General features: G+C 43.6%; 2 protein-coding genes and 1 pseudogene across 4 annotated transcripts; 1 reads left to right on the plus strand and 2 right to left on the minus strand.

Moving 5' to 3' along the window:
- The window catches only part of LOC135549960 (vacuolar protein sorting-associated protein 52 homolog), an 8056-nt pseudogene extending 1418 nt beyond the window's left edge, over window positions 1–6638 (minus strand).
- On the plus strand, window positions 6630–9122 carry LOC135549959 (small ribosomal subunit protein uS13). Its single transcript, XM_064980366.1, has 6 exons — window positions 6630–6735; window positions 7369–7467; window positions 7576–7662; window positions 8050–8151; window positions 8365–8456; window positions 9000–9122. The coding sequence occupies exons 1-6, from the start codon at window positions 6733–6735 to the stop codon at window positions 9073–9075; spliced, it is 459 nt and encodes a 152-aa protein (XP_064836438.1). The 5' UTR covers window positions 6630–6732; the 3' UTR covers window positions 9076–9122.
- A 1216-nt stretch (window positions 9123–10338) lies between these two features.
- LOC135549958 (E3 ubiquitin-protein ligase RING2-A-like) lies at window positions 10339–14438 on the minus strand. Of its 3 annotated transcripts, none has more exons than XM_064980365.1 (7): window positions 14419–14438; window positions 12625–12724; window positions 12164–12324; window positions 11794–12009; window positions 11272–11595; window positions 10943–11165; window positions 10339–10774 (listed from the first exon to the last, which is right to left on the minus strand). In XM_064980365.1, exons 2-7 carry the CDS (start codon window positions 12700–12702, stop codon window positions 10631–10633), a joined length of 1146 nt encoding a protein of 381 aa, XP_064836437.1. In that variant the 5' UTR covers window positions 12703–12724; window positions 14419–14438; the 3' UTR covers window positions 10339–10630. The 3 variants fall into 3 exon arrangements, with proteins under 3 accessions (XP_064836437.1, XP_064836436.1, XP_064836435.1); XM_064980364.1 differs by lacking the exon at window positions 14419–14438 and adding an exon at window positions 13394–14083; XM_064980363.1 differs by lacking the exon at window positions 14419–14438 and adding an exon at window positions 13285–14083.
- Between the last annotated feature and the right edge of the window lie 385 nt (window positions 14439–14823).

Raw genomic sequence — 14823 nt, forward strand, 5'->3', positions numbered from 1 at the left:
CAGCTCTAGCACCGCCTCCCAGTACCTGGCACCCCATGGAGAAACAAATACATAATAGACCTATGAACATGTGCATCAAGGGTCAATTCTGAGTTAAGATGTGTTTTCCTTTAACCTCTCTAGGGTATGTGGGACTCTACCGTCCCACCTGGCCAACATCCGGTAAAAAACAGAAATACTCAAAATAAAAATTCATAAAACATACAAGTGTTAAACATCGGCTTAAAGATAACCTTCTTGTTAATTCAACCGTTGTGTCAGATTTCAAAAAGGCTTTTACGGCGAAAGCATACCATGCGATTATCTGAGGACAGCGCCCAGCACACAAAACATTAAACAGTTACCAGCCAAGTAGAGGAGTAACAAAAGTCAGAAATAGCGATAAAAGTAATCACTTACCTTTGATCATCTTCATATGGTTGCACTCACAAGACTGCCAGTTACACAATAAATGTTAATTTGGGTCAATAAAGTCCCTCTTTATATCCAAAAACCTCAGTTTTGTTGGCACATTTTGCTCAGTAATCCATTGGCTCAAAGGCAGTCACAACAGGCAGACGAAAAATCCAAAAAGTATCAGTAAAGTTCTTAGAAACATGTCAAACGATGTTTATAATCAATCCTCTGGTTGTTTTTAGTCATAATAATCTATTATATTTCAACCGGACAATAGCTTCGTCAATATAAAAGAAAAAGAAAGGAGCTTTCTCGGTCGCACACAGAAACAGCTCTGGAACTTACCAGGGTCCACTCACTCAGTGGTCTTACTCCCTCATTTTTCAGAATACAAGCCTGAAACCATTTCTAAAGACTGTTGACATCTAGTGGAAGCAATAGAAAGTGCAATCTGAGTCCTAAATCATTGGATACTGTATAGGCAGTCAATGGATAACTACAAACATTTAAAAAAAAAACACTTCCTGGATGGATTCTTCTCAGGTTTTCACCTGCCATATCAGTTCTATTATACTCAGACATTATTTTAACAGTTTTGGGAACTTGAGTGTTTTCTATCCAAATCTACCAATTATATGCATATCCTAGCTTCTGGGCCTGAGTAACAGGCAGTTTACTTTGGGCACGCTTTTCATCCGGAGGTGAAAATAGTGCCCCCAACCCTAGTGAGGTTGTTTTCTTTTAACAAATCTGTACCAAATACATTCACATGAATATTTGATTTTCATTGAACACATTACATTAGTATGTCTGTCAGGCATCAAACATTCTATTTCACAGAACATACAGTAAAAAGACTACTGTATCATAGGTTTTAACAATCAACGGACTCCCTTTACATATAGAATATAAACTCAACAGGCAGTACCGGGTTGGACCCCCATTTGCCTCCAGAACAGCCTGGATTCTACAAGGTGTTGGAAACATTTGTTACTCAATTGGCAACGAGGGACTTAATTTGTGCCAGGAAAACATTCCCCACACCAGTACACCACCAGCCTGTATCAGGCAAGATGGGTCCATAGACCCATGATCCTTAGCGAACTCTGCCATCAGCATGACGCAACAGGAACTGGGATTCGTTGGACCAGGTTTTTCTACTCCTCAAATTGTTTAGTGTTGTTGATTGTGTGCCCACTAGAGCCGCTTCTTCTTGTTGTTTTGTAGCTGATAGGAGTGGAACCCGGTGTTGTCATCCGCTGCAATAGCTTATCCGTGAAAAGGACCGACGAGTTGTGAGTTCTGAGATGCCGTTCTGCACACCAACGTTGTACTGTGCTGTTATTTGTCTGTTTGTGGCCCGCCTGTTAGCTTGCACGATTCTTGCCATTCTCCTTCGACCTCTCATCAACGACATGTTTTCACCCACAGGGCTGCCGCTGACTGGATGTTTTTTGTTTGTCGCACTATTCTCGGTAAACCCTAGATAGACACTGTTATGTGTGAGAAGCCCAGGAGGGCGGCCGTTTCTGAGATACTGGAACCGGTGCGCCTGGCACCGACAATCACACCCCGCTCAAAGTCGCTTAGGTCACTCGTTTTGCCCATTCTAACACTCAATCAAACAGTAACTGAATGCCTCAATGCCTGTCTGCCTGCATTATATAGCAAGCCACGTGACTCACTGTCTGTAGAAGCGTGAATTGGGTGGTGTACTTAATAAACTTGCCGGTGAGTGTATAGCATATTGCAGGAAATAGGATATGTCATATAACATTATGCTCAGAGTTAAAAATGTATGGAGTGTCATGGAGTATTTGCACAGAGATTGTTACTGACTTGTCCAGGGCTGGGATGGCCCTCTTGGTTGTGATGGCTCTGAAACGCAGGATGGTGTGGATACACAGAAACACAGCGATGCTGTCGTAGCAATCCGATACATAGGTGGACATGCTCTTCTGCAGGGGAAAGGAGGGATGGAGGGTGGAAGGAAAGGAGGGAGAGAGAGGTGGGTATAGGCATGATAGAGAAAGAGTCATATCATAATTATAGACCATCATTTTCCAAAAAGAAGGACTCCACTGTTACCTGCTGGGTTATGCCTTTACCATTTTTTTTACAGCAATGTATGAGAAGCATTATCGTACCAGGAACAAGCTGAGTGTCTTTCCCATGACGCCGTTGAAGAGGTCCAGCGCAGAGTTTCCAGCCACCATGAAGAAGTCAGACAGGAAGAGGAACTCTCGACAGCCGTTGTCCAAGACAGCATAGTGCTGACTGCGGAACAGCGTCTCATAGGGATACTGAGAGAGGAGGAAGAAGGTTGGTTGGGTGACTTGATAATCTACATGAATGTTAATATTATAACTGCCTCTGTACATTCCTCTGAGATGAGTGTGGTGACAAGGAGGTAGTGAGAGAAGCACTGGTGTATTGGAGCAGTACAGCTTAACGATATCTACACGTTTACGGTTGGCTTGGTGTCTTGCCTCACAACCGTACACTCTGCATGTTCAAATAGATTTCAAAGTAGTACCTAACGTCTTATAATAAGGTAGGGTAATTTAATTCAAAATGTCTGTTACACTTGTGCGGTAGTATATGGTATAGCTTGGGTGGTCTGATTTAGGTTGTACAACACTGCCAGTGGCCTCACCCTGTAGTCCCCTCTCTGGGCAGTGTGGGGGATAAGGATGGGCCCCTCCAGCTCGGCAGGGCTCAGCACAGCCCCCCGCTGGCCCAGGGTGAAGATGGTGTTCCTGCTCTTCAGGGAGGGCTTGGAGCAGAAACCTTTCTTGGCCGTGTCTTCCACTCCCATCAGGTCATCTTTGTCTGCCACATCCTCATACTTGTCAACAGAAAGAGACAAAGAAAGATATTACGAGAACAGTATTAAATATTATCTGCTAATTCACTGATTTGATCATCAAACACCGTTGAAATTGTTGCACCATCAAACACAACATAGCCCCTACTGTACGTTATAGTGACACTTTGAAACAGGATTCTTTTCCAGAACAATTTAAAGTAACAACCTGAATTAAGTTATATTGAGCCTATAAACCAAGAGACATATTTTTTTACTTCAAAATGTAGCCTCCTTTTCTCCTTCAGACTTTGACATTGCTCATTCTGATATTTCTTAATATCTTTTATTTTATTTGGGGGGATTTGTGTGTATTGTTAGGAATTGCTGCACTGTTGGAGTTAGAAATATAAGCATTTCGCTGCACCTGCAATAACATCTGCAAAATAGGTAGGCACGACCAATAACATTTGTTTTGATTTAGCACCTTGTCATTCACTCACCTGTACTTTGAGCAGCCTGCCGCTGTAGGACTTGAAGTAGCTGTAATAGATCTTACTCATGGTGTCCACGTATACATCCCTGATCTCCTGAGCTACTGTCCTTTCATTTGCCAAGAGGAACTGATAGAAAAAGCTAAAGTACGAAGAAAAAAAGTTTTGATTTTTGTAGATACATGATTGTGGTGGTGCTTTTTAGTCTGTTGTACAGTATCCAAACATGTGGATGGTTTTGAAACAAGGAATCAGCCCGTTATATGCCTATATTATTACCTGTACTTAAGGAGAGTATTCTGGGGGATTTGATAGTTGGTCATGGGCTTTCTGAAGGAATAAATCTTCTGCAGGATAAATTCTCTGATCGTTGTGACAGCCTGTGGAACAAAATAAGACCATTTTATACACAATATCCTTGCTCAATTACCTTCCACACCATTATTCTTCACTTATTTCCCCTTCTCCTATACCATTCTCTCTCTCTCTTCCTCCGTGTATCTTCACCTTGATTTTGAGGTGGTCCACGATGTCCTGGATGTCAGAGCAGGCCAAAGTCTCCCTGAAGCTGAGCTCTTTGGCAAAATTGATCTTGTTGTTGAGCTCATGGAGCTGCTCAAGGAACTCCTGCTCCGTAACCGGGCTATCCACGATTACCCTGCAGGCGGACAGAATGTCGGGAACAATTATTAGAATACATGCTTGCCCATAGGACCACTTACAACATCATAGAGACTCTGTCAAGTAAATTTCTCATAACAGAAATCAATATGACATGTGCTCCCTAACCTCTTTCTATCAAATATGTACATGTATTGTTACAAATCTGCATACAACACAAACACACACGCCCTTACTGGATCATAGCTCCGGGCACCACCAGCTCATCCACCAGTTGGCTGAGGTGGCTACGTACGGCCTGCCTGTTCTTCAGCCGCACGGTCATGCTGACCGACTGCTGCTGCAGAGTCTGGATCTCACTGCTGATGGACGAGAGGTCACTCTGGAAGCCGCTCAGCATGCCCTCCATTCACTGAAGAAAGAGAGAGGGGAGGATAGAGTGAGGGGGGGCGAGAGAGAGGGGAGGAAAGAGATGTATCATTGGCTTCATTGTATATTTTTACATAGAAAATTGTAAAAGCATTCTTTCAGACCCTGCACATGCAAAAATGAGGATCCATTTAGAATGGACTGATGAAGCCACTTGATACTTTTGATTGAGGGCATCATCCACTCACCTCCAGTATGGAGTCACAGGCTGTGATCTGGTTGTGCAGAGAGGCAATGTTCTGGCTTTCCTTGATTCTGACATAAGCTTGGTCAAGGATTACCTATCAGGCTGAACTACTGAAGCTATCAGGAATTACCATAAATAATGCACTAATTATTTCACACAACCATTCAAAACATTAATACATGAATGGATACAGTCTTTGATGGAAGCTTGTTCAATTCGTTGGGGTTCACCTTCCACCTGTTTAGAGTAATGCCTGAGGTCAACACCCTGAAAGAAACAGAGATTCAGATGAAAGGAAGCCATCAGTTGCAGGAATGTAGCCTTATATACAATATATAAAATGAAAACTAACAGGAAATAAAATTGAAACTGTAAATGTGTTGATGTTTAGGGACATGCATAGTGCAGCCATGGTATCATGGTCTTACCGTTTTCAGTGCCTCCTTCACCAAGTAATCTTCCAGATTAGCTTGTATGTGAACTGGGGAGGGGGGGGGGGGTAGCTAGTTTAATCCCCATAAAGGTTGGTTCTTACATTTATCCAAAACACTGAACTAATTAGCTAAATTACTATTTGGTTATGAACCAATTTGACCTTATGATAGGACCAATACTTCATTCAAAAGACAATATTGCTGAAGGACTTACTATCCACTTCATCCAAGATGAACTCGTCTGTAGTCAAGTCCAAGTCCCCCAGGGTGAGAGGGGCCATGGCATCTGTGTCAGGCTGCATCTGTTGCAGAATGACAGTAAGTCAACATGGCTTTGGTGTACTATGTAAAAGAAGATATAACAATTAAATTAGTTAGCTAACTGACTCCATTCATGGGAGTAAAGAATGAAATAGGCATTTTCCATTGCAGGTTTTAGACAGGTGCTTTTTATGTTCCCACCTCTGAGGCCTGGCCCCAAAAAAGTATCGGGCTCTGACCTACTCTGACTTGGGGCCAGAGGGGACTTCTGAGGTGTGAGTCACCTTAGCGGGGACCATGCTAGTTGTGGTGCAGAAACAACGCAATCGACCAGAGCTTTTAACTTGTTAACAAGCAATCAGTGACTCTGGTTAGCTAGCCTTGCATCTGATACAAACACAACAATAAGGCAAAACGACAACAAATACTAAAGTTAATCTAAATCATCTGAAATATAGCTGATTAGAGATGGATAACGGTAGCTAGATTCCATAGCTAGACAGATCAGATGGCCAGGATGTAGGAAGATCATGCTAGCTGGCTAACGTTAAATTATACTGGTGTTGTCGATGTAAAGAACACAGAGAGCAGAACACAGAGAGCAACAGAAGTCAGAACATTCAAGTTATCATAAATATATCTGGTATTCCAGAAACATTATCGAACGTCACCTCATCTTGTAAATATGACATGACATTCGCCGTCGAGTTGCCAGCTATATTTACATCGAACACAGCTATAGTCACTGCTCCCTCCACCATAGCCTAAAAATCATTTTGAAAATAGACACAAACGTAGTGTGCTATTTCCTAATGTCCCCGGGATACCTGAGTAAAAACGATTAGAAAAGATAATTTTGAAATCTGTTTAAAATAAATGTATGTATATGTCGAACACAATTACTATACAAATATACACTGTTTTAAATGTACTTTATATTGTATTCATTTGTATATTGTTTAAAAAGCTATTTAATGTCGGTTCATGTTCCTAGACGAACAAGTTATTCCGACGTAATCACTTCCTCAGGGGACTCGCGAAACGAAGGCAAAAGCCATCGCGAGAGTCTAGGAATTTCCTCTTTGAACGGAACCTGCTTCCAAGATGGTAAGTGCCGAATTGGGTTATCAAAACTATTGTCAATATCTGCATTCATCGTCACTGTTAGGGACATTCTGGAAATAGGACGAATATGATACTATTGCTGTCATTGTGTTTGAGAACTTTTATCCTTTATTTATCATATTGAAGTTGCATAGATTGACGTAAATGTTCAGCTAACTCCCTATGCTGAAATACCTATTTCGCGCCGACACTACGCTGCAGGGAAGTACAGCTTTTGTCAATATAGGCTTTATGTGTTTTCTTAATAGGTTGTTGTAAACCTCCGTTTCACATACTTTGTTGGGCTGGTGGTTGTTATTATAAGCTAAACTGTTTTTAACTGTCCATGGTAAGCTGGTCTCATTGCTGCTAACGTTGTCTAATGCTACCGAGTTAACGTCAGTCCTCGTCACTACGGTAGCAAGCTGACCAGGTGGCGACTGATATTTGAACTCAAGATTTTGAAACTAGGTGTTAATTCACGGCCTTAGTTGTGGAATTGCAAATTGTTAGTACAGTCACACTGTTTGCTGTCCGGCAAGAAAGGCCACTGCCAGGCCTCATGAGGCAACGATGTAGCTAACGTTAGCTAGCTAAGTGAATCGCTATTGACCCTGTTTTGTCTTTTCTCTGCAGTCTCTGGTCATTCCTGAGAAGTTCCAGCACATTCTTCGTGTTCTCAACACGAACATTGATGGGAGGAGGAAGATAGCCTTCGCCATCACAGCCATCAAGGTAGCTATGCTTGTTAAGAATTACTTTCTCAGGGCTATGTAGAGATGGCTACACAGTTGGCTAATGTGGGACTAAGACAGTAAAGGTTCATGTATATTTCCTTCACAGGGTGTTGGCAGGCGATATGCCCATGTTGTCCTGAGAAAGGCTGATATCGACCTCAGCAAGAGGGCTGGAGAACTTACTGATGATGAGGTGAGAGGACCGTATGGGGCGGTTGTGGACATATCATTTACCTAAACATGAAAGCTGGATGCATCATAGGCTGTGTTTAGACCGGAAGCCCAACCTTGATATTTTTTTCGGTGGTCTTTTGACCAATCACATCAGATATTTTTCAGAGCTGACCTGTTTGGTCAAAAGATCGGTTAGCAAACAAAGGTCAGAATTTAACTGCCTGTATAAACTCAGCCAGAGGGGCTGAGGCCGGAATTCAAATAAATCACAGGGTGTTGGATTTGAATCCTGGCCTTACACTCCTTTCATGGATCTCCTTGCGTCACTCAATGAGTTATTGTGGTGTGGCCCGGTCATCTGTGAACTCTGCCTGCATTGCATCTGAGTGGATGTATTTGTCCCCAGGTTGAGAGGGTGGTGACAATTATGCAGAATCCTCGCCAATACAAAATCCCTGACTGGTTTCTCAACAGACAGAAGGACGTAAAGGATGGCAAGTACAGCCAGGTACGTAACTGCAGCAGACTTGAGACGTCTGATTTCTTTCCAAAATTGGAACTAAACTACTTGAGCTTGTGTTGCCATCACATTGATATTGGCTAGTTAAAGTAACCCTTTGTCTTTGGTGCAGTTAATACAAATTAAGTCATATTTCTGAAAGCTAAATGTACAATTGTCTCCCAATAATCCAACCTTACAATGGTCTATGTATGTTTATAGGTCCTTGCTAACGGTCTGGACAACAAGCTGAGAGAGGATCTTGAGAGGCTGAAGAAGATAAGGGCTCACCGTGGACTCAGGCACTTCTGGGGGTAAGCGCTTTTCTGATGTCCAGCTATATTGCATGGCTGTTTTCTGTATTTTAATGACTAAATATTTTATGGGCAAATCCCAATGTGCCGCCAAAGGCCTGTTTCCAGATGCATACTGCTTAGTTCTGGGTTGTTTTGAAGGCACATGAAAACGAGTTTGTTGGCTGAGTTCAATTCCTGTATTTGGACAGTAGTTTCCTAACATTTTGTGCATACTGGACTAAAGCACTTTCACTAGAGAATAGGCTTTGAATATGTTCTATGTAAAAGCTGATCCTAAACTATGCTTAGCTTGATCTCCGTACTGCTGAGGTGTATCAAGGAGACATTTGGGCAACTTATTTTGTAGTCAATTGCAGTAACTCTGTAGCACCAAGTTCCTTAAGTGATTGTAAGCATACCAATTATGATATAATGGTCAGCACATTTGTCAACATCTGTCAGTGTGTCCTATGACGACTACTAAATTCCATTAGGATGGGATTTGTCTTACATGTTGACTTTCTGGATACATTTAATGACTTTTTCCTGCCCATATTTCAGTCTGCGTGTGCGTGGCCAGCACACGAAGACCACCGGTCGTCGTGGTCGCACTGTTGGTGTGTCCAAGAAGAAGTAAAGTCTACCTGCTCCCCATGTGTCAATAAATGCACGGTTCATATTTGATTGTTTGCTCATCTCTTCATACTGAGTTGTTTTGGTGCGGTTGTTGCGTAGTCTACTCAGATCAGGGCCTCAAGTTCATCAGCACTTTAGGCTTTCTTTGCTCCCATGTAGGTAGTTGTAACTTATTGGCCAGAGATTTCACTCACCCGGGCTGCATTCTTTAGGAAAAGGTTGTGGTAATGTCATGAAAGGAATTTGACTCCTTATTTTACCATGTCAGATAAATTGACATGTCCCGAAATGTTGTGCCCAAGTCTGAATGGATCTCGAGGGGACTGAACGAGCACTGTAAACTGACCAATTCCAGGATTTGAAAGGGTGTGTACAGCGCCAGCTGTGCCATCAGAGACTCTGGGTTCGCGCCCAGGCTCTGTCGTAACTGGCCGCGACCGGGAGGTCTGTGAGGCGACGCACAATTGGCCTAGCATTCGGGTTAGGGAGGGGTTGGTCGGTAGGGATATCCATGTCTCATCACGCACCAGCAACTCCTGTGGCGGGCCGGGCGCAGTGCACACCAGGTGCATGGTGTTTCCTCCGACACATTGGTGCGGCTGGCTTCCGGGTTGGATGCGCGCTGTGTTAAGAGGCAGTGCAGCTTGGTTGGGTTGTGTATCGGAGGACGCGTGACTTTCAACCTTTGTCTCTCCCGAGCCCCTATGGGAGTTGTAGCATTGAGACGAGATAGTAGCTACTAAAAACAATTGGATACCTCAATTGGGGAGAAACCAGGGTAAAAAAAAAAAAAGTACTATACCTGTTCATATACATTGTGGTATGATTTTGAAGAATTGGTCATGAGTCCTAGGAGGAGCTCAAGTTCAGTTACTATTAAAATTACAGGTTGCATGTAGAAAAGCGTGCTACACTGTTCACCCTCAACATGCAACCAGGTTTCATTGACTCAATCCTGTGACACCACAGTACCAATGCAATCATTGTGCTGACTTGATCTTAAGGCTTAAACATCAAGAGTGATTGCAATATATAAACTGAGTAAAAGTGCGAAGTGGGATATTGCTTTAATTGTACAAAGACAACCCATGCCAGAAGAACAAAGTGCATCAATCAGGTAAGTCTTTATAACGTGAAAGTTATTTAACTAGCCCTATGGTCGTAAGTTAAGGATACAGTTACTACTTGACATTACATTTCCATATAGAAAGGTCTTGATGCTATATTGCATAATAATCCATCCTTCATGACCTCTCGTCGTCTCAAGGTTAATCTAACAATGAAAAATCACACGGTTCTGAAATGTATCAACCGTTTTGGTGCAATGCGAAGCATGAATACTTACGGCCGGACTACGTATGTTGTCTGGTGTGTGTGCCAGTCCAAGTCAAACCTATCAACAATGAATCAGATCTGCTTTGTAGGAATTCTAAACTTTTGATTTGAAGCTACGGAAAACAATGTTGAGCCTGGCAATTTAAGGAATGTTCCCAATGACTACCTTCGAAGCAGCTACACACAGCACACATTTCTTAAAGGCTGAAGAGGGGGGGCTCTCACGCCTCTTTGGGCTGTGGGGACTTTGGCTGTGATGGTTGAGGCTGTTGGTCCTTGGTGGGGGCATAGTAGAGCTCCAGAGGCTTTCTGACCTTCCAGTACTTCTCATTTACCAGCTCCAGAGTTAGGGAGCCGTTGAGAGTCTGAGGTAGAAAGAACAAAATAAACGTGAGACCGAGGTACAAAGCAATGGATGCGGATGAAAGTATAACAGGAGATAAAAAGGACAGATGGGGGTGCATTTAAATGAATTCACTGATGATAGCGCCCACCACCCTGAACAAAGATGACTGATAAGCTTGTGTACTCACAGAGAACTGGCCCCCTGATGTGGGAATGTAGATGGTGTATTGTTTCTCACTGATATTCTTCAGGCTGGCCCCTTCTGCTGCTGCTTCCCCTCCTTTAGCACCCCCCTCTTTCTCTGTCCCTGCATCTGATTGGCTGTCTCTTTGTCTGTCCTCCAGAGCGATACGCAGAGCCAGGTATTTAGACAGGTGGTCCACTGTTGCATTGGCTGTGGTCTTCACATATCTGAGAGGAATGGGTGTCAATAAAAACCAAAGACCATTCAAGAATACATTCCGAATTTAAATTTCCATCATTTGAGAAGTGAAACACCTCCCCACAGAACCCTCACCTGGTCTGGCTGTAGTCCTGTGTGTTAACCAGCAGGGGATGTGGGCGGAACACCAGCTCAATCTCGGAGCCGGGGCTCTCTTTGTTGCGGCGGACTGGTGGCGCGAGGCTGCCCCCATCCACCTCCGGGACCGACCCGTCCGATTCTCTGGGCCGCTTGGGGTTCTGGGTGTGCCCGGCCTCAGGGGGGGTGTGGCTTGGGGGGAGGTGCACATGGGAGGGAGCTGAGTCGTGGGAGAGGTGTGACCGTGTGTCCCCGTTGTCCTCGCCACCACTGAAGGTTGTGTTGTCACTCTCCTGCGCCGGTTTGCGCACTCGCTGGGCTCTAGGGGATCAAGGGTGAGCAGAGTGCAAGAGGCCATTTTACACTTCCAATACTCAATAAAGGAGGGACTTTCCCTGACTTGTGCAGTGCTGTTCGTTTGTCTACATACTAGGTCTGACAACTCTCCTGATTCCAAGAATCTTTCCGCTGGGATTTCTGGGAAACTTAAACCCTACTCCCCATCCCCGCTCATCCTACCTGTGAAGTGCCTGCATGCGTAGCCCCTCCTCGATGCTGGAGCTGAGTATCCGATTGTTGTGCAGTCGGTTGAGTCTCTCCAGCACCCGATCCTGGTGGGCCTCGTACTCGTCCCGGCTGGGGTAGATCTTTGAGATGAGGGCGTCGAAGTTGGAGTCCCGGCGCAATGAGCGTCTCGACACCAGCTTCTTTCGGCACGTGGGGCATTCCTTGTTCCTGAGGAGAGGAATGAGAGAGAGTTAAAGATAAGCTTTCATTTTATAACATTTTAATATGGAGGTTCTCTACAGATTTAAACTGGCGCACACTCCAGAGTAGAGAGAATGAAGGGTCATCCTCAAATCGTCACAGCTGTGTGTGTGTCCCTCACCCTGATCGGAGTGCAGTGACGATGCAGTCGGAGCAGAAGCGGTGCAGGCACTCCTTGGTGGTCATGGTGTTCTTCAGCATGTCCAGACAGATGGGGCACATCAGCTCACTGTGGAGGCTCCTGGGGGACACTGCTATCTCTGTGCTGTCCATGATCGCCTCCTACAGGCAAGGAGGGGAATGTCAGGCAATACAGGTAACTATGGGTCATCTATGTCCTTCAAGGGTCAGCTTTAAACTGATTGGCCATGGCCTGGTTTCAAGTGCACAAAAAAAGCATCCATCCTTTCCATGGAAATTTCACAAGTAGGTGCGATCAATTATTCCACTGTTCCACACACCAATGTTAACTGAGAAACTAAAAAGGACCGAACTGTTTTTGTGAATGCAATTACAATGCTGTTATATCACTTCTCACCTAAATGCATTAAGTATTTCTATGTGGAACGTGATTGTCATTACCTGTGGGCTCCTGTGCAGCTCATACAAGCTCAGCTCCCACGTCTTACTGGGGTTTTGGATGTTGACTGGAGTCACCATTTTCTGTTTTAAAAACCCCTATCTATAGAAACGCATGCAAGATGACGAGAAATGTTACACATTACATTTAGTTTTAGGTAATTAGGCCTACATAGACTGATGTGAGAAGATCTGTGTGTAGGTTAGATTGCAGTCGATTGCATTACAACTGAGCAACCCAGTTTGACAGCTGTTAAGACAAGTGAAGAATGAGACAAGTCTTTGGGCGCACAGGTGGTAATCGTAATAATTATGCAGTAAAAACACAACAAGGGAAGATGTTTTGGGATAGCTAGCTAGTTGTTCTAAAAACAGGGACATGTCAAAGCAACGCAGTTGCAAACATAGGTACATCTCATTACACTCTCCTTGACATTTCATGCATATTGATGTCTTCCTTTGTTTTATCGTAACTAGCGAACTACTTTTCTAAACTTGTTTTTTTTTTCACAATGATTTACATCATTGAGCAAACTGTCAGACTCCGGTAGAATCGTAATGTCACACTATTGTCATGCTATCCGTGTAGCTAGCGTACAAAAAAAGGTGACTTGCTGTCGAACTAGTTAGTGGGACTAGCTACCCTAGCTAGTTGCTACTTACCAAGGAATTTGAAGGACAGCTGGCCGGTGTGGCTAGGCTAGCAGCACAACTAACGTTAGCTAGCTTGCTATGGACTTAGATTGTAAACGAGAGACTTTCAAGCTCTTACCACTATGACCACCTCTGTGACAAGGTTATTTTCCGTCACGATGTATTTTTGAGGGGGTGATACTATCGCTATATTCCATCCAGAATGACAATCATTAATCAAAGACGACAGGTTTGGAATCTCTTTGTAGCCATCTTTCTCACTTTCGCCGGATATGTGGAGAAGCAACTTCGATTTCCCTTGCAAATAACTGTCTGATAGCTACTCCTGGTGGTTATTTGGGATAATGCACGCACAAATACTGTTCCAAAGACCGTTCTCTTGAATGGCACGGTATGTCTTACCTTTTCCATTCTAAGAAACATTTATACCCTTTTAAATAAGTCTCTTTCAAATGCACTTGGACATCTTGGAGAAAGGAATGCACTTGGACAACGAGAGAAAGGAAGGGAGCTGTCAAGACAGATAGGGCTGACTGATTAGTTAAATGTTTGTCTTTTTGTATCTTTAAAAAAAAAACTTTATTTAACTAGGCAAGTCAGTTAAGAACAAATTCTTATTTACAATGACAGCCTACAATGACTGCATTGTTCTGGGGCAGAACAAAAGATTTTTACCTTGTCAGATCGGGATTCAATCCAGCAACCTTTCGGTTACTGGCCCAACACGCTAACCACTAGGCTACCTGCCGCCCCAGGTTGACTGATTGACAGTTATAACACTCATGTAAACTGAATATACATTGTCACAACTGACTTCTCACAAATTATGTCATTATAACCAGTGTTCATATGTCAAATAATACATAACCTAATAAATAACTAATAAACTAAAGGAAACATAGTAACACATTAAAAATAACAATAAAGAGACAATATACAAGCGGTCCAGGTACCGAATCAATGTGCTGGGGTACGGGGTAGTCGAGGTAATTTATGTACATGTAGGTAGGTGTAAAGTAACTATGCATAGATAATAAACAGAGTAGCAGCAGTGTGTGTAAAGTGTGAAGGAATATGAATGTGTGTGTGGCGTCTTTAAGCATGTGTGAGTGTCAGAGTAGTATGAGTGGGTGTGTGGCCTACCACAGTGATTTCTTGTAAGCACTTCTTCCGGTCTGTTAGAGTCCCGCACCTTGAAAGCGGCAGCTCTACCCTTTAGCTCAGGGAAAAAAACACATAATAGCACAATTGGTTGGGCGCCGTAAAACTGCTGCCATTTCTTCCAGCGCCATTTTGTGTGAGAGAGGCTGGACTGATGGCTTGTAGGCCCGTTGTAAGGCAGGTCCTCACCAGATATCACCGGCAACAACGTCGCATATGGGCACAAACTCACTGTCGCTGGACCAGACAGGACTGGAAAAAAGTGCTCTTCACTGACGAGTTGCGTTTTTGTCTCACATGGGGTGATGGTCGGATTCGCGTTTATCGTCGAACAAATGAGTGTTACACCCAGGCCTGTCCTCTGGAACGGGATCGATTTGGAGGTGG

This window comes from Oncorhynchus masou, chromosome 12, assembly GCF_036934945.1.
Source record: "Oncorhynchus masou masou isolate Uvic2021 chromosome 12, UVic_Omas_1.1, whole genome shotgun sequence".
NCBI lineage: Eukaryota > Metazoa > Chordata > Actinopteri > Salmoniformes > Salmonidae > Oncorhynchus > Oncorhynchus masou.

Bases quoted from the DNA above. Each gene is read 5' to 3' on its own strand.
- LOC135549958 (XM_064980365.1), bottom strand. From the start codon at position 12,702: ATGGTGACTCCAGTCAACATCCAAAACCCCAGTAAGACGTGGGAGCTG. The intron at 12,010-12,163 runs GTGAGGGACACA...TCCTCTCCTCAG, and splicing joins GTCACTGCACTCCGATCAGG to GAACAAGGAATGCCCCACGT. The intron at 10,775-10,942 runs GTGAGTACACAA...TTTCTACCTCAG, and splicing joins CATCAGGGGGCCAGTTCTCT to ACTCTCAACGGCTCCCTAAC.
- LOC135549959 (XM_064980366.1), top strand. The intron at 7,663-8,049 runs GTGAGAGGACCG...ATTTGTCCCCAG, and splicing joins GAGAACTTACTGATGATGAG to GTTGAGAGGGTGGTGACAAT. The intron at 8,152-8,364 runs GTACGTAACTGC...GTATGTTTATAG, and splicing joins AGGATGGCAAGTACAGCCAG to GTCCTTGCTAACGGTCTGGA.